This window comes from Gekko japonicus, unplaced genomic scaffold (genome assembly GCF_001447785.1).
Source record: "Gekko japonicus isolate JY-2015 unplaced genomic scaffold, Gekko_japonicus_V1.1 scaffold266, whole genome shotgun sequence".
NCBI classification, from domain to species: Eukaryota; Metazoa; Chordata; class Lepidosauria; order Squamata; family Gekkonidae; genus Gekko; species Gekko japonicus.
Genome location: NW_015166428.1, coordinates 417,067 through 438,513, shown reverse-complemented (window position 1 = coordinate 438,513; position 21,447 = coordinate 417,067). Strand labels below are relative to the sequence as shown.

The 21,447-nt window shown below is 46.5% G+C and overlaps 1 protein-coding gene across 1 annotated transcript in view; it reads right to left on the bottom strand.

Moving 5' to 3' along the window:
* The window catches only part of FBN1 (fibrillin 1), a 250,030-nt gene that overhangs the window by 212,324 nt on the left and 16,259 nt on the right, over positions 1-21,447 (bottom strand). Inside the window, exon 3 of the mRNA XM_015411782.1 lies at positions 276-358. Within this exon, the coding sequence (XP_015267268.1) occupies positions 276-358 (83 nt within the window). The remainder of the gene's footprint in view (positions 1-275; positions 359-21,447) is intronic.

Genomic DNA, 21,447 nt, shown 5'->3' with positions numbered 1-21,447 from the left:
ACCCCGTTATCAGGTGACTGTTCTATAATACTCAGTATGACCTACTCTGACTGGGAGCAGATCTCCATGGTCTTAAGTCGAGGTTTCTCCCCCATCACCTGATCATTTTAACGACACGTGTCAGAAACTGAAGCTGGGACCTTCTGTGTGCAAAGCAGATGCTCTGCCAGGTGAACACTTTTAAAATGACATTTGAAGACACAGCAAACCTAGCTTTTAAGAAGATATGTTGGTAACATATATTTAACCCAATATAAATAGTAAACTCGACTTACGGACTATGCATTGGTTTCCACCAGGTAGGGTTTTCCATCCAGGACAACAATAGGCATTGTAACGTGATCCACATACGTTGGGTCTACAAGACAGACACAGAGAGGAACTGCAATTGCTTTTTATGTCCTTATACAGTTGAGTGTTGTTTTTTTAAAGAATATATGAAAGCATTGGGGGGAAAGTATGTGTAGTCTTCATGGGACCATATGTATTTATTATATATTCATCATGGTGATATGCAATTCTCTAGCATAACTAGAAGTACTTTGTCTTCCTGGTTATGTAAGGAAGACTTAACAGAAGGGTTTGCATATCTTAGCACATGTTATCGCACCTTTAGGATATTTTGTAATAATGATGCACATATCTGTAAGTCTGCCTGCTTGCTTTCTCCTCTTTCCAGTCATCTTCTGAAATATGATAGGGCTGTCAACGGGACTAGACTAAAATGCCCTGTCCCTTCAAGGGAGATGTTTTTGTTTTTATTTATGCTACTTATAGTCTGCCTTTCTCAGTGGCCATGGTCTGAACACTAAAGCACCCGCCTAAATGTAAAGAAGGCAGCAAGGAGCCTTTGTGCAATCGACAATTTACGAAGCAGAGCTGTGCCATGTCTCATAAATCACCAATACATTTTAATTTATATACCACTGTCTCTGAAGAGCATCCTCAGATTGTTTAAATGGCTATACTGAGGAAAATAATGGAACCTCCCCCCCCCCCACACACAAAGATCTGGAATTTGTTACTGACAGGGAGGGGGAACAAATATTCTAACACCCTTCAAACCCACTGGCCAGTGATCGGGAGTGGTTGCCCTCAACTCTGTGCAACAGTTTTTTTTCAGGAGAGATGTGAAAATCTGTCAGCCTGACCCAGGAATCCCCAATGGGCACCGTGGCCCCTGCCAACACCTTTCCTTAGTGCCCACTAAGTGCTTTTAGAGAGTGGGTGGGGCCAGGGGGCCTTTGCCCAGCAAGGCTTCTGAATGGCCACTGGACATGTGATTGGCTATGCAGACTTTTTTAAAACGGTGCTTTGCACCAGCTTCTACCACTGTACAAGGTTCTTCACGGTGTGACTGAAGGTCAGCTGTGGAAGCCTTTTTATTGCTGGCTCCACCTCTTGCGGCAGCTATACCGTGGCAACCATTTTATGCCTGCCCCCACCAGTGTTCCCTCCGGCTCACACATTTTTGTCCTAGCTCAGTAAGGATGGCTCCAGAGCAAATTAATTTATGCAGTAGCCGAACCGCTCACTCACAACTTTAATGCCAGTAGCTCACAAAGTAGAATTTTTGCTCACAAGACTCCACAGTTTAGAGGGAGCATTGGCCTCCATGATGCTATGTCAGACATCCAAAGGAGCCCACAAGTTCAAAAAGGTTGGGGATCCCTGGTCTGGCCAGTTGCTACAGATAGGTTGGTCTTCTTGTTGCTGGTGATTGTACACAAGGTGGGAGTGAAGTCAGCAATCTCTCGGCAACCGTTTCATCCTCTAGCCCAGTGATAGCGAACCTTTTAGAGACCGAGTGCCCAAACTGCGACCCAAAACCCACTTATTTATCGCAAAGTGCCAACACGGCAATTTAACCTGAATACTGAGGTTTTAGTTTAGAAAAAATAACTCATACATTAACTTAAGATGATCCAAACATAGTAAGGAAAGCAATCCCAAATGCTTTCATTTACTTAAAATTATTTGGCAGAGAATTTGACACTTTAATGATGTTCTGGGCCTGGCTGGGGCGATGGTATGCGTGCCCACTGAGAGGGCTCTGAGTGCCACCTCTGGCACCCGTGCCATAGGTTCACCACCACTGCTCTAGCCAATCCTGCAAACATTGTAAGCAATACATGGAAACTAGTGCAATGACTGTACTGCCAGAAATAATGTGGCCCTATTGAATGCTGAGTGACTTACAAGACAAGCGGGTATCTCTGAACTGGACTCTATGGAATCCTGCAAAGCCACAGTGTTCCAAATAAGTTATGAACTTTCAGAAAAAAGAACGGTGAAGCAAGCCAAAATTCCACCTTGTGATGCTCTTGAGATCTGTCTCCCCCCCCTTTCCCCCTCCCATTCTTCTGTGTTTGCCAAGTTGTCCTCAGTACAAATTCCATTCAGAAAAACCAGGGAGCTTCTCTAATCCACGCCACACAGGGCACAACTGTTGCAGAATTCATAACAGAGAGAACAATGCCCAGCTGTCAGTTCAGATAAGCTTGTCCCTGAAAGCTGATGACAGGAAGGTCCCTGCTCCCAAACAAGTGCAGCAGCAACTGTCAAGACACCACTGACCCATCATTAGGCTTTGGTGATCACTGCAACAGACCAAAGATATGGAACCTTGTGGACAAGAGAGCAAGTAGAAGCCAAAAGGCATGACCTATTTCAACACAACAGAGAGCCAGGAAAAAATAATCACTCTTATCTTTGTGTCATCCTCTGCAGACAGGTCTAACAAAAATACCCTGAGTCAGCGGTCTTCAAACTTTCTGCCCCAAAGAAACCTGTTTCACATTGACTTGACCGTCAAGGAACCCCCGGTTCAGGAAACCCCTGTGCAGAATTGCAGAGGATGACGTGTTCTGCGAGGCACATGGGCATAGGGCAACTGCTTGAGTCAGCATTCCACTGGAAAGCTTTCTGCTGCATTGCGGCTTGAAAGAAACAAACAAAAGGGACATGTAGTTTCTTAGGAGGCATCAGTGTTCACACCTACCAATTTGGCCATCACCAGTCAGAGACAGCCTTTGAGGTTCATGGCAGGGTTTGGTTTCAAAGCATGGGAATGACCATAGAAATGCTGAAGTGACAAACAATACCCAGTTTCTAATTTGACTTGGGAGATCCATTGATCTCAGATTTGGCCAGTGGGCAGGGCTGGCCCTGCTTCCAGCAGTGATTAATACAAGATAATGTGTGAGGGTAGCCATGACTGGTGATGCCCTCTGTAAGCTTTGTAATGCAAGAACACTACCACACACTTTCGACACTACAACTAGGAGGATACGCCATTTGTTCACACGGGACACTGGCTGTGCGTTCTGGGGTTCACCTGTACTGAACATGCACACCACTGCATGTCCAGCAATGCCATCCAAGTGCCTACAGGAGAAGAAACCAGCTGCACAGGGCAGGCTTTCAGGGAAGCCAGTCTACTGTTACTGACTTTCTTGCTGTGGACCTCTTGATCAGCTTCCAAGGTAACCCACAGTTCCCTGGAACACAGTTGGAAAACCACAGCGCCACACCATCCTGCTTTCACAGGAGAATCCATAAAAGATGCATACAGAGGTCATCATGGGCAATCCCCTACAAGGGGAACAGACGTCCCTCAGGAAATGCTGAATCAGACTGTCCCAAAACTGCCCCTGCAGTGACCCCCTCCAAAGAAGCAGAAGCCAATTCCGGGCAAAAGACGCTGCCCATCTGTCAGCTCCCACAGGCACAGCTATAAGTTGGCACAGCTGCAAGCTCCGCCTGAGGGAAATCATTCCACTAGAAAACCTGGCACATGCTGGCTAAAGGCTGGTGAAAGTGTGGGAGTTGAATAATTTAAGGCTGGGAAGCTAGACAGAGTGGGAAGAGTGAGTCTCTGAGAATGCAGGACAGGCGGCTTAGCTGACAGCCGAGGTCTGAGCAAAGGCCCGGCAAAAAGTTCCGGAGAGAAAGCAAAGAGGAGGTGACAGTAATGATCACATTTTCAAAGCCGTTTTAAATTTCTACGAACATGCATTTGGAAAATTTCAGAGGAAGCTGGCATGGTTGCTGACTGGGGGCCCAAAGATTACAGAATACATTCTTTCCAGCAACCTCCAGCTGGCCTCTACCTTTCGGAGATCAGAATTTTGGAGCTCTCCAACAGCGGCTGTTAACTGCAGACACCGATTTTAAACAAACAGGGCCCGTTTCAGTTGCTCAGTAGCAAGAGAAGGACTCTGCACATGCTCAAAGACTCTCTAATATATACCCCACAGGTTCCATGTCTGAACCCTGGCACCAAAAACAGTTTCCAGGATAAGCCCCAAAAGGCACCCTGGCTCCAATTAAGCCCTGAAAGAATGTTCAGTCCAGGAAGCGAACAAACACGAAGCACCGCATTCCGAATCTCACCAAAAACAAGATTCAGAAGTGGAGGGAAGGCCAGCCCTCTACCATGACAGATGCAAAGGAGAATATTAGTTTGATTTTCCAACAAGCAACGGGGTTCCCTGTTCATTTGGCCAGTCTTAGGGCAAAGTAACATGATGCAGTTGTTTCAGACAGCTGGTCTGTACTTCCAGTCTCCAAATTCTCAGTGCCATTTTAAAATGCCTAAGGCAACAATACTCTGTGGTTTAGGAGCCATATGTGGCTCTCCTGAGCACTATTATGAAATGTGGCACCACTTTCCAGGAAAGGGGCCAAGGCCATGCTGGGTGGGGCTTGCGAATTGTGGCAGGTAGTTCTTGTCCCTCCTTTCTCACCCTTTTTCTAAACTAAAAAACTCCAAACCCTTTCACTTTTCCTCATGGGAAAGATGTTTCAATCCCTTGACCATTTTGATTCCCCTCTTGGATACTTTCCCCAGCTCTGCAGTATCATTTTCTCATAAGTCATTTTCTAATAAGTCTTTGCAATATTAGATGTTTTATCTTCAGTCCCTTTCCCTCCCCCCCTTAATCTCCAGCACGGAGTTTGTCATTTTCACTGCTGCTGCACACGAAGTCAACAATTTCACTGACCCGTCCACTACAATCTCAAGACCTTTCCCTATCAGTCTCCTCCAGCCGACCCCTAAATCAGCAAATACTTGCAGACAAATATGCACACAAACTGCTCATGTGAACAAGCATCTCCAGTTAGAGGGTCTCAGACAGCCACTGCTGGGGAAAACCTCTCTCTGCTGGAGACATTGAAGAGCTGCTAATTATAAGTAAACAATACTGAGCCAGATGGTATAAAAGGCAGCTTCTTATGCCTCTGGGCCAAGATGGCAAAGATGGCAGGGCTCAGTCATGAACTCTTCTCTGATGACACTTGGGAAAAGAGCAAACCAAAACAATGTGCCTCCTTGCAAGCTCATTTCTACGCATTCTACCAACTGTAAAACCAGTTGTTGTTATAATTATGATAATTGCCCTCTGATTATGGGATGAAATCTGGCTTTCACATTGCTATGACTTAGAAAAATGACATGCTGAAGGGCATGAGAACCACTTAATACGGACAGCATTAGACAGGAAAAAACACTGACATATGTGAGACGGTGTTTGATTCTCAGTACAAGCAAACCAGACCACAGTGCCCACCCACGGTTAACCAAACGTTTATCTTATAAAGGAGGTGGTGATTGCTTCTATGTCTCCTAAATCTCAACCAGCTTTTAAACACAAAGTGTACGTTTGCCATGTGAAATGTACCTCCTATGATTTATCACTCCCCCTTTCTTTATTTCTCCCTTGCCTATGTGACTGTTGAAGATATCTGTAACATAAAACATTTATTTTTAATATACTGGCCCCGAGTAGACATGAGTTTAAGCATGATTAGCATAAACCTTAGCTTGTTGTTTTAACCCTGGTTAAGAACTTGAATGAGAGGATACTTAAGAATGGGGAGAACTCAGGTCAGGAAGGTCATAGCTTCCAGTCTTTGAGGGGCAGGGCTTCCCCTAGCAGGTCACAACCAAAGGGTTCAAAGTCATTTCAACCACCTTTGAGAACTATACAAGGGATTTCTAGTAGGCGATGGAAAATACTATTATTGTTCCGCAAAGCACTGGTTAGGGATTATTTCCCACATCTGAAGAGGTATACAGCCGTCTTTCAGGAATACTCAAGCTTCGGATTTCCTGTACTAGGCAGAGGGTTGAATTAGATAACCGATAAGAACCCCTCCAACGCTACGACTGTATGAAAGCAACAGGTCTACTCATATCTATTCAATGGGGCTCACTCCCAGGAAAGCATTCTTGGGATGATAACTGCATGGCTGCAGTGCTGCTAGGGAAGAAAGCCCCACGGAGTTCAGTGGGGCTTTCTTCTGAGTAAACATGTTTAAGATTTCCAGTGCCCATTAGGGGGTTCAGGAAGCCCGTGAGAAAGATGAAAGATATTGTGTGCAATCTATTAAGAAAATCTCTAGCGTCCATCCTACTGAAACAAATAGAGGCTACCACCAGAGGTTTAATATTCCACAGGTCCTATTCATCTGAGCAGAGCTCATGCCGGAGAGCACAGATTGCTTCTGCTAGCTGTGTTGATTCAGCTTTCTCCACTTACAGAGTGCAAGAGCCGTGGACCTGTGCCAAGAATATAATTGTACTCCTTACTCTTTGACAGTCGGGAGTAAAATTGTCATTTTTAAGCCATGGCTGCCCTTCCTTCTTCCTTTCCCATCCACCATCTGCCTTCTTGCCCCTTTTGCTCCCTCAACAGGGGCCCAGAAGGCAACACTCAAAGTCCCTAATGATATGGGGCTCTTCCGGCATCCTGCCTCAGTTCAGCAAGAATAAGGGAAAAAACTGAGAGGCAGAGATGACTGGGAATTCTGCAGCTGCAAGGCCTGGATGGAAGTCAGGAATTCAAAATTACATGTAGCAACAGCAAATGTTTCACTGACCTCAGTTTCTATCAGACTGGGAATGGCCAAATACGGTAACTGATATTACTCAACACCAAGGAGACCTCTGCAAAATGTTACGGAACTTTCTCCAGAATGGCAAAATCTCATCCAGTCTGATGGCGGGGTGCCATTCTCACTTTCAGACAAAGACACAGAACAACTTCTAGGAGCATGTTCTTCTGTTCTCTGTCATGCCAACGCAAAGGCAGTTCTGTCCTTGACATGTAATGTGTAAGCATGAACACCCTCACTTCTGAATTTAGGATATATGCACACATATATATGCATACACCTTAAATTTACATGAAACAATTCCAGTGCTTCCTCAGCCTGTTCCAAAAATTCTGATAGCTTTCAAGGAATCTGCGTACAAGTCATACAGAGATGGGTGAGAATTATAACTGCTGCTTTCAGACATCACAACTCACTTCAGCTGGTACATGGGGGGGGAGGATAAAAACTGCCCTGCTGCCATGGCCATCCCCTCCCCCCCACCACTCTCTCACACACATGATTCAATTAAAAATCTCAAATCAAAATTCCACTTTGTCATGATATCCAAATGAAAGCACTTGGCCAAACTGGAGCTTGCGCCCTCCACGCAAACCAGTACCCTGAACGGGTTCAAAATCCCAGTTTGTGGAGTTGAAGCAAGCTCAAATTTGATTCATGGCTTCTGAAACCAGGAAAGTTTTGACTCCATTCCATGTGTGAAGAGAAGAGAAACCGTGAATCAACAAAAGCCAGTTTCACAGACCAACAGAGGTGTATCATGTCTTCCTACAGCCCATATGCATGCTATTTCAGCTTTTCAGAGCCAAGTGTCTCCGCATTCTCATGTTATTTTAACCTTTTTGTGACAAACCATGATGTTCCCTTTCATGCCAAACTATACTTATTCTTTCAAGTAGAACACATGCAGATCCTATCCTCATATCCTCATATATATAACCTTTTCACACCAAACCGTCTTCATTCTTGTAACTCTCTTTCATGGGAGAAGGACTGCTTGTGCTGGTTTAAAACTACAAAAGTCATGATGCAGTTAAGCTGCAAGGTTATGACAGATGCATCAAAACACCCTAGGAGTTTGGTAGTAAAAGACGAACTGATACATGGCTGGAAATTCTTACCTATTTGTTGTGAACCTTTCTGTTCTTTCTACTTTCTTTGCTAGTTTTCCCATTTTGTTAATCTGAGATACATATTATACGGCAGTTTTACACAGAGATCGACATTAATTTTAAAGTATAATTTTAATATTACATATTTTTGTAGATTACTACAATTCTGCCCCGAGCACTAAAAACAAACTTTCTACTCAAACCAGAGTTGACACAAAATTCTGTACTTATGCTAACACGGTTGCCAGCTCCAAGATGAGAAATTCTGGAGATTTGGGGGATGAAGCCTTGGGAGGGCGTGGTTTAGGGAGATGAGGGAACTCAGCAGCATATAATTATGAGTCCACCTTCCAAAACAGTGATTTGCTCCAAGGGAATTGATCTTTATAACCTGACTAGGAAAAATGCCCGTTGTGGAAATAAATACAACGGCCTCTAGAAAGAGGCTCTGGGCGGGTGCCCCGGCCTTGGACACTCAGTGTCAATTTGCTGTGGCGACCTCAGCAGGGTATAATGACACTGGGTCCACCATTTTCTCCAGAGGAACTGATCTCTGCTACCTAAAGAACAGTTGTAATTTTGAGTGATCTCCAGCCTTCACCTGGATATTGGCAACGAAGTTTCCCCAGAAGGGAATAGTTGGTTTGGAGGGTGGAATCTATGGCTTTCTACCTGTCCGAGGTCCCACGCCTCCTGAAACCTCACCCTCTCCAAGCTCCATCCCTCACATCTCCAGGAATTTCCCACCTGGAGTTGGCAACCTTATCTTCTTCCCAGCCAATCATCAACCTACCTTTATTTCCCCTTCACTCTTCAGCTTTTCACCCCCCACACACCTGCAGCCTCTCCCGTGCTCTGAAGCCCTGACTGCTACGTCACATTGGCTGTCATACGGGGGCCACCTCAGCAGCATATAAGGATACAGAGCCCACCATTTTCTCCAGGGGAACTGATCTCTGCGATCCGGAAAGCAGTTGTAATTCTGAGTGATCTCCAGCCCTCACCTGGAGATTGGACACATTTTACCTCAGAACAGCAAAACTGTTTAGAATGTTAGAGGCAAAAGCCAATCAAGTCGCATATGCAAACGACCTCTGTGTTCCGAGGCAGAGGCCAATGAGGTTGCATATGCAAATAACCTCTATGTTCTGACTGGCTATGGGGGGGGGAGGATTAGCAAAATGTTTAGAATGTTGGAGGCAGGACTCAGGCAAAGCAGCCAGTGGATAGGGAGACCATCTGAATGACAGATCGGAGAGCGAAATGATTTTGGAGCGTGTGGAATGTTCGAGAGAAGTGCCACCAACATTCGGCTTTTATTTATAAGGGAGATGAGGTGTAATTCCAGGAGATCTCCAGCCTCCAGGTAGCAACTGTAACAACTGCTGAAAGCCATCATAAGGTCGTGGTCACCACTCCTAATGCTATTGCATAAAGACATTACCAGGACGAGGTAGTGAAATGCAAGATGAAGAAAGATTAAAATGCTGGTGTCAGGCCTGCTGGGGTACCACCAGCACCAATATTTCTCTTCAGTCAGCAAATTGCCACGGACAGATCATAGCTTCTCTCAGCCTTGGGTCTCCACTTCTTAAAAACAGAAGCAGGCTCTTTGCAAGGCTAATTAACACAAAATTATGAAAGCACCGTTAACATTAAAAAGGGTTACATAAGCTGCTTGCATGGAAGTAGCTAAATAAAAGGAGTTTGTACCCTTGTGTCACCAAAATTGTCTGGCCACCCATGTTTTCAGACAAGACACTTACATCATGAGACCTACTTATCAGAAAAACCTCAACAAAAACATCCAAAACATCCATGTAATCAGCCATTTGGATAAACAGGAGCGTAACCAAGCCAGCTATGGTCATACAATGTCAGCTGCTTATCCGCTGTCTGGCCAGGGTGCTGGGCTAGATGTGGGTGAGCCAAGCCGTGGATAATGGCTGTTGGCAGCCATTATAACCAAGGGAGGATGGGAATGAGGGAACCATAATTATGGGTAGCATTCCACTGACCTTAAAGTGTGGTGACATTACATTTTGTGTGTTACATTTACCACATAAGAGAAGAGCCTGGCTCTCTCTCTGTACAGGCCAAAAAGGCTGAGGGAACTTTAAATTACCGGTACCTTGATATTTTCCCCCTCCCTTCTGCTATTCGTATATAGCTCTTTTTCTCTTTTTCCTTAGGCACTGCACTATTGACTGAAGGGAAGATTAGTTGTTTTTGTTCTAAGCATCCTGTTAAGAAAGAGAGGGGGCTGTTTTAAAGTTGTATACAAGTTACAGTTACATACAGTAATTTAAAAAAAACACTTTTGTGTACAACCGGGCTCTTTTGGGTAAGGTTAGCTCCTGAGGAGAGAATTACCTCAGTGCCATTTTGCCCACCCCCATTTCTCTGGTTTTTGACAATTTATTTCAATCACAGACGTTGCCATCCTGCGTTTTGACAAGTGGAAGGCTGGGCAGCTTCCAAGCAAATAATACAAATAGAAACAATACATTTTTTAAAATATCTACCAAATCTCCTCAACACATATCTTGCATAAAATAGAGGATATATTTGACCATTAGGATTCAGACCACCCGAAGCCTACCATATCATATCATATCCCATCCCCTATCCTATCATCAATATATCTAATTCTCAACATGGCCATATCTGTGGATGCCTAAATCTAGATATTGGTGTCTTGCTCACACAGGACAGATCTTCTACAACCTGAAAACGCCCCAGGTCTACAGAAGAAAATCTGAAATCTAAATGAAAATACATGGGGGGCAACTGTACAGAACTGTACAGAAAATACAGAAATGGCAACTGTAGCTTTAAGAAATGAATGCCCCCAGGGGCCATTGTTGGCCAATCCCTGCACCACTGAGAGTCTTCAAACTGCTTTCTGTCAGTGGGGGAAGGGGAGAGGGCCCTTTTTAGGTCTCTTTTGGCCACTGAGGGAGGACTCATTAGGGCCAGGCCTGGCAGCAACCACCACACAACTTGCTACCACATTAGAGTTGCCAGGTCCAATCTTGTCTCCAGTGGGGGGATTTGGGGGGTGTTCCAGGAGGGGGCATAGCCATCCCCAATGCAATGATGTCACACAGAGTGGTGTCATCATGTCCCAGATGCAGCTTGCACACACCCCTGCTTTTTCCCAACCATTTAAAGGGAACCTTCCCTTTAAACAGTTGGGGGGGGGCGAGGGCCACATGCTCCTGCCCTGCAAGAAGCAAACTGGCCTCTTGCAGGGCAGGAGCCGGTGGCCCCCACTTGGAAACAGTGGATGCCACATGCACCTGGCCAGGCATCGGGAGGAGCCCTAAAGATCGGGGAAAACCCTGCCCGTACCTGGGGACCGGCATCCCTATACCACATGACTTGTGTGACTCTCACAGACCCAGCTACTTGCAACCGTTCAACAGCAACCACCTCATGAAAATCAGTGCCGTATAGTGGTTAGAGTATCAAACTAGGATCTAAGAGGCCCAGGTTCGAATCCCCACTCTGCCATGGAAGCTCAGTGGATGACTGTGAGCCAGTCACTCATCCTCAGCCTTATCTACCTCACAGGGTGGTTGTGAGGACAAAAGGGAGGTGAGGAGAACGATGTAAGCTGCTTTGGCTCCCCAGTTTGGAGAAAGATGTATAAATGAAGTAAATAAATAAATAAATGCAGCTGAAGTTGGGGAAGAAGAGAAGACGTAGGTTGGGTAGTGTGTGGGAAGAGCGAAAGGGTGAGGAATTGAGGGCTTCCAGGAGGAGGCAAAGAGGAAATTGTGTGCAGAGGGGAAATACAGGGGGGAAATGAGGCCCATGGGCGAAATGCAAAACTGCTAGTTCAGGTGGGGTGTTTCCCTCTCCTATGGTCAATATCTAACCCCACCAATGGTGCACCTCTCTCATACACAGCTATGAAGTTTTCATTCGCTCTGTCATGTTGAAACAGTCACTGATCTGGCACTGTACCTCTGCCTCCTGAGTTCCTTCTTTACAATCACCCCTCCAACCTTCTGACTGGGATATAAAGACTCAGAGATCTCCATTCCTACTTGTATCTAACGAAGGGAGCTTTGACTCTTGAAAGTTTATACCCGGAAGATCTCGTTGGCCTGTAAGGTGCTTCTGGACTCGAATCTCACTGCTCTGCCGCAGACCGACACGGCCGCCCTCGAAACTGTGTGAAATGGGGAGGACACAAAAAGTGACCAGACGCGGCTTCTTTGGCAATGGGATCCTAATCGCTCCCTACAGACTCGTGAGTGAGACGTAAGCCATACAAAAAAAGGAACAAGTCATGTATGATGGTGGAAATACCTCACTGAAGGGCCTGCTGCCAAGGACAGGACAACAACGAAATCCTGATTAATATACAGGATTTAAATCAATGAGCCGTTGTAGATTATGCAGACAAAAACCCCCCTGGCTTTGCCGATGGATTGTGCAAGACTTCTTTACGGTTGCAGGACCAATTTACAGAGGCCAGGTCTACCACACTGAGTTCCTTGACCTTGTAAGGCAAGTTTATGATGCGTCTTTACTGGTGCTGTGGGTGAAGCACATGCTCTCAGCCTTACTCCACACCCTCCCTAACCACAGGGGCTCAAGTCTACCGTCAGTCTGCAATCTACGCAAGCTGAAATGATGCTACTTTCAGGGAATGCTTCTCCCCATTGGGAGAAGGCATCACAGAAAGAGATTTTCTGCATTAGTCCCCACCTGCCTTGCAAACACTCAGAAGTTCCTGGGCCCTAGACTATATACAGGCACCAGAAATCATTTGTTACGCAATCACACAAACCAAAGGTGTCAAACTAATTTGTTAAAAGGGGTGGATCTGACATAAATGTTACTTTGTTAGGCCGGGCCATGTGCGCCATTAAATCTAATGCCGGGTACCAGAAATCTAAACTTTATAAATGACACAGGCAAACCCAATTAATATTATTTTTTACTCAAAATACAAACAAAAGCATGTTTCTTTATTTTGTTGGACTTGTCTCACTGAATTGCCAGCGGCCCCCACTTGGAATCCAAGTTTTATGAGGAAAGGCTGAAAGAGTTGGGTATGTTTAGCCTGGGAAAGAGAAGGCTTAGAGGGAACATGATTGCAGTCTTCAAATATTTGAAGGGCTGTCAAGTAGAAGATGGAGCAGATCTATTCTCTCTTGCTCCAGATTGCAAGACTAGATTTAATGGGTGGAAATTACAAGGGAGTCGATACCAGCTAAATATCAAGAGAAACTTTCTAACTGTAAGAGTGGTTGAGCAGTGGAACAGACTGCCTCGGGAGGTGGTGGATGCTCCTTCACTGGACGTTTTCAAGTGGAGGCTGGACGACCATCTTTTGGGTATGTTCTAGGGCTATCTTTCGGCTATGCTCCTGCAGAGTGCAGGGGGTTGGACTAGATGACCTGCAAGGTCCCTTCTAACTCTAACATTCTATGATTCTATTCTATGATATATAGAGTATGGAGATGAATAAATAAGGCAAGTAAATAAGGTAGTTTTTCAGCACCACTACCCCATATGCCCAGCCTCACCAACCAAGCATGGCTACAATCCATCTCTCGTTCTTTATCTCCCCCCATCCTACTTCTGAGGATCTTGAGGAGCCACACCAGACTTCCACCTCCATCTCCCCATAACCACCACTACCAATAACCTTATGAGGTGGTTCAGGCTGAACGACAGGCCCCAGGTGACCCAAATGACACGTTCCTGGCTCAGGAGGAGGGGGGAGGGTCTGTACCTGGCTCTCCTAGATCCCTCCACCACCAGCTCTCATCCCCCCAGCATTTCCCACAGAAGCGGCGGTGCTGAGGGGAAGACCTGATGGAGAGGCTGTTTCCAAAACCTCCAAAGGGTGCTTTCTGTCCTCCTATGACCCCTTTTCCTTCATGGGCTGAGAACAGGTGTGGGGGAGAAGGGAAGTTGTCTTCCCCCACCCTCCTCGACACTCACACTGCCTCCCAGTTCCAAGGCTATTCAGATATGTGGCGGCAACAGCTGCACCCCTTCACTCCTCAACTCCCTTCTGAGGCCAGGATGTCTTTCCCCTCAGAGCAGCATGCACAAGACAGCCCAGTTGCCTCCCAATCCATGTGCCAGCCTTCCTTCTCCTCCTCTCTCCCCTGCCAGCCCCATCCCTTCATTGGCAAACTACTGCTCTGTGTGCCCGCTCCCGTCAACCTCATTCCAGGGCTGGCTCTCTCACTAGGCCTACTAGTATCTGGCCTAGGGCGCAGGACTAGCTGCGGTCTGGACCTCCCCCCCCCGCCGCTGCGGAGTCCAGAGCCAGCCCCGCGGAGCTGCCGAGATTGATGGGAGGAGATGGGGCCGGCTACCGGGGCCCTCCAGGTCCGCCCCCCACATCGGGACCCGGCAGAGCTTCAGCCAGCGCTGCCCAGGGCGGAGCACTCCCCCCTCTCCCCCGCCCCCCAGCGGACGAAAGAGACGCCGCCGCCTTCTGGCTCCATAGCTGAAGCCCCCGCCAGTCCTGTCGCCCAGCGGGAAGGGCAGCCTGGCAGGGGTGAGGCTAGCTTGTGGCGCCCGGTGGGCCCCCCCCAGCATGTTTCTGGGAGGTCTCCAGGCCCCACCGCGAAGGTGGCATCGCGTGGAGGTGCCACAAGCTGGCCTCACCTAGGGTGCAGAAACACCTCGGTCCAGGCCTGCCCCTCTCACAGCTGCCGTTTGGTGCGACAGTGGTAGCACCAGCCATTTGGCTCCACCCCTCCATGTTGCAGCTTCACCAATCCTTGATTAGCTGCAGTCGCAGAAGGCGGGAGGGGGAAAAAACACCATGCCTCCTCTTTTTCTGGCTTCACTGCCATCCCCCCCCCACTATTTTACCTCAGCCTCCTAGCAATTTCCTTTCTATTCCTTGACAGCTTCAACCACACACACCTCCCTGCATGTACCTGGTTGCTCACTACCACCTCCCCCGAGCAACCTCCTGCCTTCCCTCCCTTGGACCAGTTGCTCACAGGCCAGAGAAGAACCCTACACTGGCCAGTTCTGGACCCTGGGCTGTATGTTTGACATCCCTGATACATACCCTCCCTCCAAATGGAGAAGGAAAGAACAGAAAACAGTTCTTTGCAACTTACATGTTTGCCTGCCTACCTGCTTCCCCTTGAACCAAGGGGGTCTCTGTCCACAGGCAAGCAACAATATTGATCTGTGGCACTGCTAAACTTGCAGCTTGTATTCTATGCATCAATCAGCAATTGCTCCTTACGCACATTTCTATCCCAGAAATATTTAATCAGTCCTCAATAAACACATAGTTTAGAACATGGTTTTATGTACATGGAAGGAAGGAAGCACCGTGTGCTCCAGCCTGTAACTGTGGCTACTCAAGAGTAGGACACTAGTTTATGTTTTATCTAAGCAAGTATTTTAAAACTGTTGCAACAATGAGCCTTAGAGCCAAACTAGATGCTTGCTTTTCTTAATAGCTGGGTCAGGGTCCCAACACAACAGCTGATTGGTGGTTGAGGGAAACTCAGGTTGGATCCAGGGAACCCATACCCAGCTCTTTAAAAAAGCAAATGTCTAGTTTGGCCCTCTGAAGGATGTAACGCTGCTTAGCATAGCTCTGTAAATCTTGATCCCCTTGGAAAAGGCAGCCCCAGAACTAGCATACACAAATACTACAGAATGTACCCCATATAAAAACAAGTTAGCCTAATGTTCTTATGGATACCCAAATGCAGCATATGTCATACCAGCGTGCACCTATTTGATAATCCATAAGGCAATTCAGCGAGACAAGATGCTTCTTTATTTCGCTGGACTGTTCTCCCTTTGAATGCTGGCAATACCCGGCATGAACTCAGCAGTACTACTTCCTTGATAAATAGCTGTCGGGCAAAAGAGAGAGACAGAGAGAGAGATGCACATTCCCTGGCACTCTTCAGTCTTCACACATCGCTCCCAACTCAAAGGACCTTGTCATCCTGGTCCACTCGAGTGCATGGCATGGCATAGGATATAGTAGGAGCAGGGAGCCAGGTGTACCAGCCAGAAGAAGCAAGAAAGAGGGTTTGAGGTTTTTCAGCCTAAACCAATATTTACCAGTATGGTAAGTCTGATTTTCTTCAGTGGGCTTTTAGTGGTAAGTATTGGTTAGAAATGAAAAACAAAACAAAACCATAAGCCTCAATTATAAACTGGGATATTAAACTTAACCACGAAGATATTCAAGAGATTGGTCCTAGCAAAATAAGCAGGCTTCGAACCACAGAAATGAAACATGGGTACATTCTCTAAGTGTGTTTTGAAGGGCAGAGTAGAGTAATCTGAATAGTCTTTGAAGAGCGTACACTGTTTCCTTATTGGCACAATTTATTCTGCTTGTCATGCTAAGGGCAAGGAGTTTCGAATGGAATGAAAGCCCTCCACCCTGGCCAGTGGAAATCCTACAAAAATTCTCCTCTGGCTTCACCCAGCACTGCCCACACACTTCAAACCTGACTTTGAATTCCCACTAACTAGAAACTTAGCTTTTTTAAAAGAGCGAGATGGAGAGAGTGCACTGACATTCCTGGTGTGCTGAACTTAGCACCCAATACCATATTCCAAGTCTTATCGAATGATGCCAACTTTTCATTGGTGCCCCAATAGGTGTTTAATTCGTGGTGCCCCAATAGGTGTTTAATTCGCAAACGTTAGCTGTGGTTAATGCTCACCTGCATGTCACAAAAAGCTTCACCTGTTATTTTCTGCAACACAAACTGGTGGTAAAGGCCACCTGGTGGCTATGGGGGTGGTAGGGTGTTAGTGCTGTTGGCAGCTCTGCAAAATACACATGGCCCCTGTTAATATTTAAACTGCCACAAGATTCTGTCATATTGTTCACACACTCAAGATAATGTCCTTGTATCTACAGATATGTGAGCAAAAGGTATGGTCATACCTCCCCACCAAAAACTCTGAGACCTTTATAGATGGTTCTGGAACAGGTGGGTACCTCCTTACCGATGTGCCAAATTTACACAACACTTACTACCCTTTCCATTGGGTTGCCAGCTCCAGAGTGGGAAATATCTGGAGATTTTGGAGGTGGAGCCTTTAGAGGGTGGGATTTGGGATGGGGAGGGGGCTTCAATGGGGTACAGTACCATAGACTCCACCTTCCAAAGCGGCCATTTTTTCCAATTTAATTGATCTCTGTTGCCTGGAGATCAGCTGTAATAGCAGGAGTTCTCCAGGGCCCACCTGGAGATTGGCAACTTGACTTTCCATACTTCCTTCATATGTGCAAACCAAGCAATATCATTTATCACAATCCAAACCACACTGCAAACTTGGGTTTACACTGTAGAGTCAGCAAGGTTCCATACTGATATAAACACAGTATCATCCAGTCTGACCATTCTTTCCTACACATCATAAAAATTTTATTGAACAATCCTGACCACATTTAACACAGCTGAAGTATCATACATTGAAACTAACAAAAGGATTTGCGCTTGGAATACATTTTAAGAGGCTGCTCTCTTCCAGTGCTTAAAAGTCAAGTCAGAAAACTTTCTAAAAACACAGATGGGAGACTCACCCCCCCCCCGCCATCCCTTCTATCCAAACTACAGTTACGTGAAAACAAAGTCTACCAGCATCTGCAAATGATTTATACTGTAATTCTTAGGTCTCTGGATATATTTGGACTTTAGAAAAGAATGAACAAGAGGAAAAATATAAAACCGTGTGCCTCTTCTCATAAGATCTGAGTGTCATACAGCAAAACCCTTTAAAGCCCCACCCACTTCTTTCTAGACGGAACTGATGTCAATTATGAACTTTCTGCCCTTGAAATGACAGGGACTTCGGCCATTCTATATTTTGTTGAACAATAAAGTTGAACAAGATGGGAATACACACAGTACATTCCCATTATATCTGTAGTCTTCCCACTAATACTACTTATTTACAATATTTCTTGGCTGCTTTTTCACTCAGAGTACTTACAGCCAGGGGTCATTTCGTAGAAAAAGAGCTAGGGGAACTCATTAGCATAACTCATTAGCATATGCCACACCCCCTGACATCAGGGGCCCGGCGGTGGACCTGCAAGGCCGGTGGGAGTGCGAGGAAGCCCCGCCAAGGCCCTCCCTGGCACCAGGCAGGCAGGGGTGGGGAGAGTCGGGGAGGAAGCAACTTACCCTCCCTCTTCTCCTGCCTCCTCCTGGCTGAATGAGGTCTGGAAGCGGGGCGGCCGGAAGCAGGGGGTGGGGCTTCGTCATGTGCCCCGCCCCCCTGCACCTCACCCGGGGGAACTGTGTTCCCCCGCGTTTCCCCCCGAAATGACCTCTGCTTACAGCAGTATAAAAAACCCAACACACAATCTACTACGAAAACAATAAAAACAATCTTGGCCCATCGCACACACTTCTTAAGTAAAATGTGTTGTTTCCCCCCAGTAATGGATTTACACGCCCATGTATCTGCCTTCGACTGAGTATCTCAGGGTTAGTCTTGTCCGCTCTGATTGGCAGCAGCTCTTCAGGGTCTCAGGCAGCGGTCTTTCATATCTCACATTCATTAACATGTTAAGCAGCCTAATGCCAAGTCTGACCATTGGTTGTAAGAAAAATTAGCTTCACTGTTAAGCCAAACAGCCAGCATGCTGCAATAGTTAACATCCAAATAAGGAGAGCAGAATTCATATGCTCTGCCTGCCACACAAAGCTTGCTGGGTAATCTCGGGTCAGACAAATGTATTCCTCAGAGTTCCTGTGAGCATAAAATGGGGGGGGGAACCATCTCTACGGTATCCTTGAAAGAAACATATGCTGTGGTAGAAGAAGAAGAAGAGAAGAAGAGATTGGATTTATACCCCGCCCTTCACTACCCAAAGATGTCTCAGAACGGCTTACAAACTCCTTTCCCTTCCCCTCCCCACAACAGACACCGTGTGAGGTGGGTGGGGCTGAGAGAACTCTGACAGAGACTGCTCTTTTTCAAGAACAGCTGTGCCAGAGCTTGCGACTGACCCAAGGTCACATCAGCAGGTGCAAGTGGAGGAGTGGAGGAGTGGAGAATCAAACCCGGTTCTCCCAGATTAGAGTCCATGCACTTAACCACTACACCAAACTGGTAGGGGCACACCCCAGTGATGTAGGTTTTCTGGGAAAATCTGACTCGGAATTTTTTCTGATTCAAATTTAAACAAACAATTTGAAACCTGAAATGGCTTTTTTTTTTATGCTGTCATGTCATAGCTGACTTGTGGCAACCCTGCAGGGTTTTCAAGGCAAGAGACATTCAGAGGTGGTTTGCCATGGCCTGTCTCTGTGTAGTGACCTTGGTATTCCTTGGTGGTCTCCCATCTAAATACTAACCAGGGCCCACCCTGCTTAGTTTCTGAGACCTGAGGAGATCAAGCTAGCTTGGGCTATACAGGTCAGGGGAAATAATATCAGCAAAATTTAAATAATGTTAGCAAAAGAAGGCAAATGCACCATGTATAAGCCTGTGTCAGCCAAAAGCCCTAGGGATTTTCACATGCCACATTTAGCCCACCTAACATGATTGCTTTGAAACACAACTGTCGTGATGGCTATATTTATTTATTTACTTCATTTATACGCTGTCCCTTTGCCCAAATGGGACTCTCCATTTTATTCTCACAACAACCCTAGCTTGGTTATCCAGGTCAGGGGAAACCCTCCTCAAACCTCACCCTCTCCTGGTCCCATCCCTCAAATCTCCAGGAATTTCGGGGATTCGAATCTATGTCTCTCAAGAGTCTAATCCAACACTCTAACCATACAACCATGCTGTTCTCAGACAGATAAATAGAGGTAAAATTCACATATGGAGTTTGGAAATTTTTCCAGGTAAAAAAACATAGCATCAGAAAAAATTCTGTTTTGGAAATGCCATCGAAAGTTTTCTACCCCACATCTCTTGGAAACATTATATTATATTACTAGGAATAAGGTCCGTTGTGGAAATAAATAATAAATACAGCGGCCTCTAGAAAGTGGCTCTGGGTGGGTGCCCCAGCTTTGGGCACTCAGTGTCAATTTGCTGTGGCAACCTCGGCAGGGTATAATGACACAGAGTCCACCATTTTCTCCAGAGGAACTGATCTCTGCTACCTGAAGAGCAGTTGTAATTTTCAGTGATCTCCAGGCCTCACCTGGAGAGAGGCAATAATTGTTACCCAGGCTGGTTTGGAGGGTGGAATCTATGGGATTGTACCTCCTCAAACCTCACCCTCTCCAGGCTCCACCCCTCACATCTCCATGAATTTCACAACCTGGAGTTAGCAACCCTATCTCCTTCCCAGCCAAGCATCAACCTGCCATTATCTGCCCTCTGATTTCAGCTTTGCATCTCCTCCCCCCTCCCTCCTGGAGATCAATTGTAATTCTGAGTGATTTCCACCCCTCTCCTGAGATTGGCAACAGTGGTTCCCCAGAAGGGAATGGCTGGTTGGGAGGGTGGAGTCTATGGCATTGTACCTGTCTAAGGTCCCAACCCTCCTCAAACCTCACCCTCTCCAGGTCCCATCCCTCAAATCTCCAGGAATTTCCTACCTGGAGTTGGCAACCCTATCTCCTTCCCAGCCAATCATCAACCTACCTTTATTTCCCTCTCTCTCTTCAGATTTCCATTTCCCTCACACACACACCTGCAGCCTCTCCCGTGCTCTGAAGCAGTGACTGCTACATCACATTGGCTGTCATATGGGGGCCACCTCAGCAGCATATAAGGATACAGAGTCCACCATTTTCTCCAGGGGAACTGATCTCTGCCATCTGGAGAGCAGTTGTAATTCTGAGTGATCTTCAGCCCTCACCTGGAGATTGGCAACAATAGTTTCCCAGGAGGAAAAGTAGTCTTTCTCTGCAATAGGGACCAAAGCAGCTTACATCATTCTCCTCTCCCCCTTTTGACTTGTACGACAACCCTGTGAGGTAGGTTAGGCTGAAAGTCTGTGAATGGTCAAAATAACCCACTCAGCTTCTGTAGCAAGAACCTGGATCTAGCAGACCCTGCTCTGAAGAACTGACTGCTACGCCTTGGGCAGCCAACCTCCAGGTATCACAACTGAACTCCAGACAACAGATCAGTCCCCCCTGGAGAAAATAACTGCTTTGGAAGGTGAACTGTATGGCATTCTGAGGCCTCTCCCCTCCCCAGACCCTGGCTTCCATAGACTCTACCAGAAAATCTCCAGGAATCTCCCTACCTGGAGCTGGCAACCCTAGTCAGGACTGGCCCAGATGAGTTCCTCGCAAAGGCCTACAAAGGGTTTCCTTTGTCTGAACCAAGCTTGGTTGCCCACCATGGTGAAACGGGCTCCAGTTTACAACTCAGCTGTTTGTCTCCCACCCTCGTCCCGTGGGCGTATCTCACTCCTTAAGTTTGCTGCCACCACTCACAGAATTGTCATTGCCTTTTTAGAGGGACAGTGAGA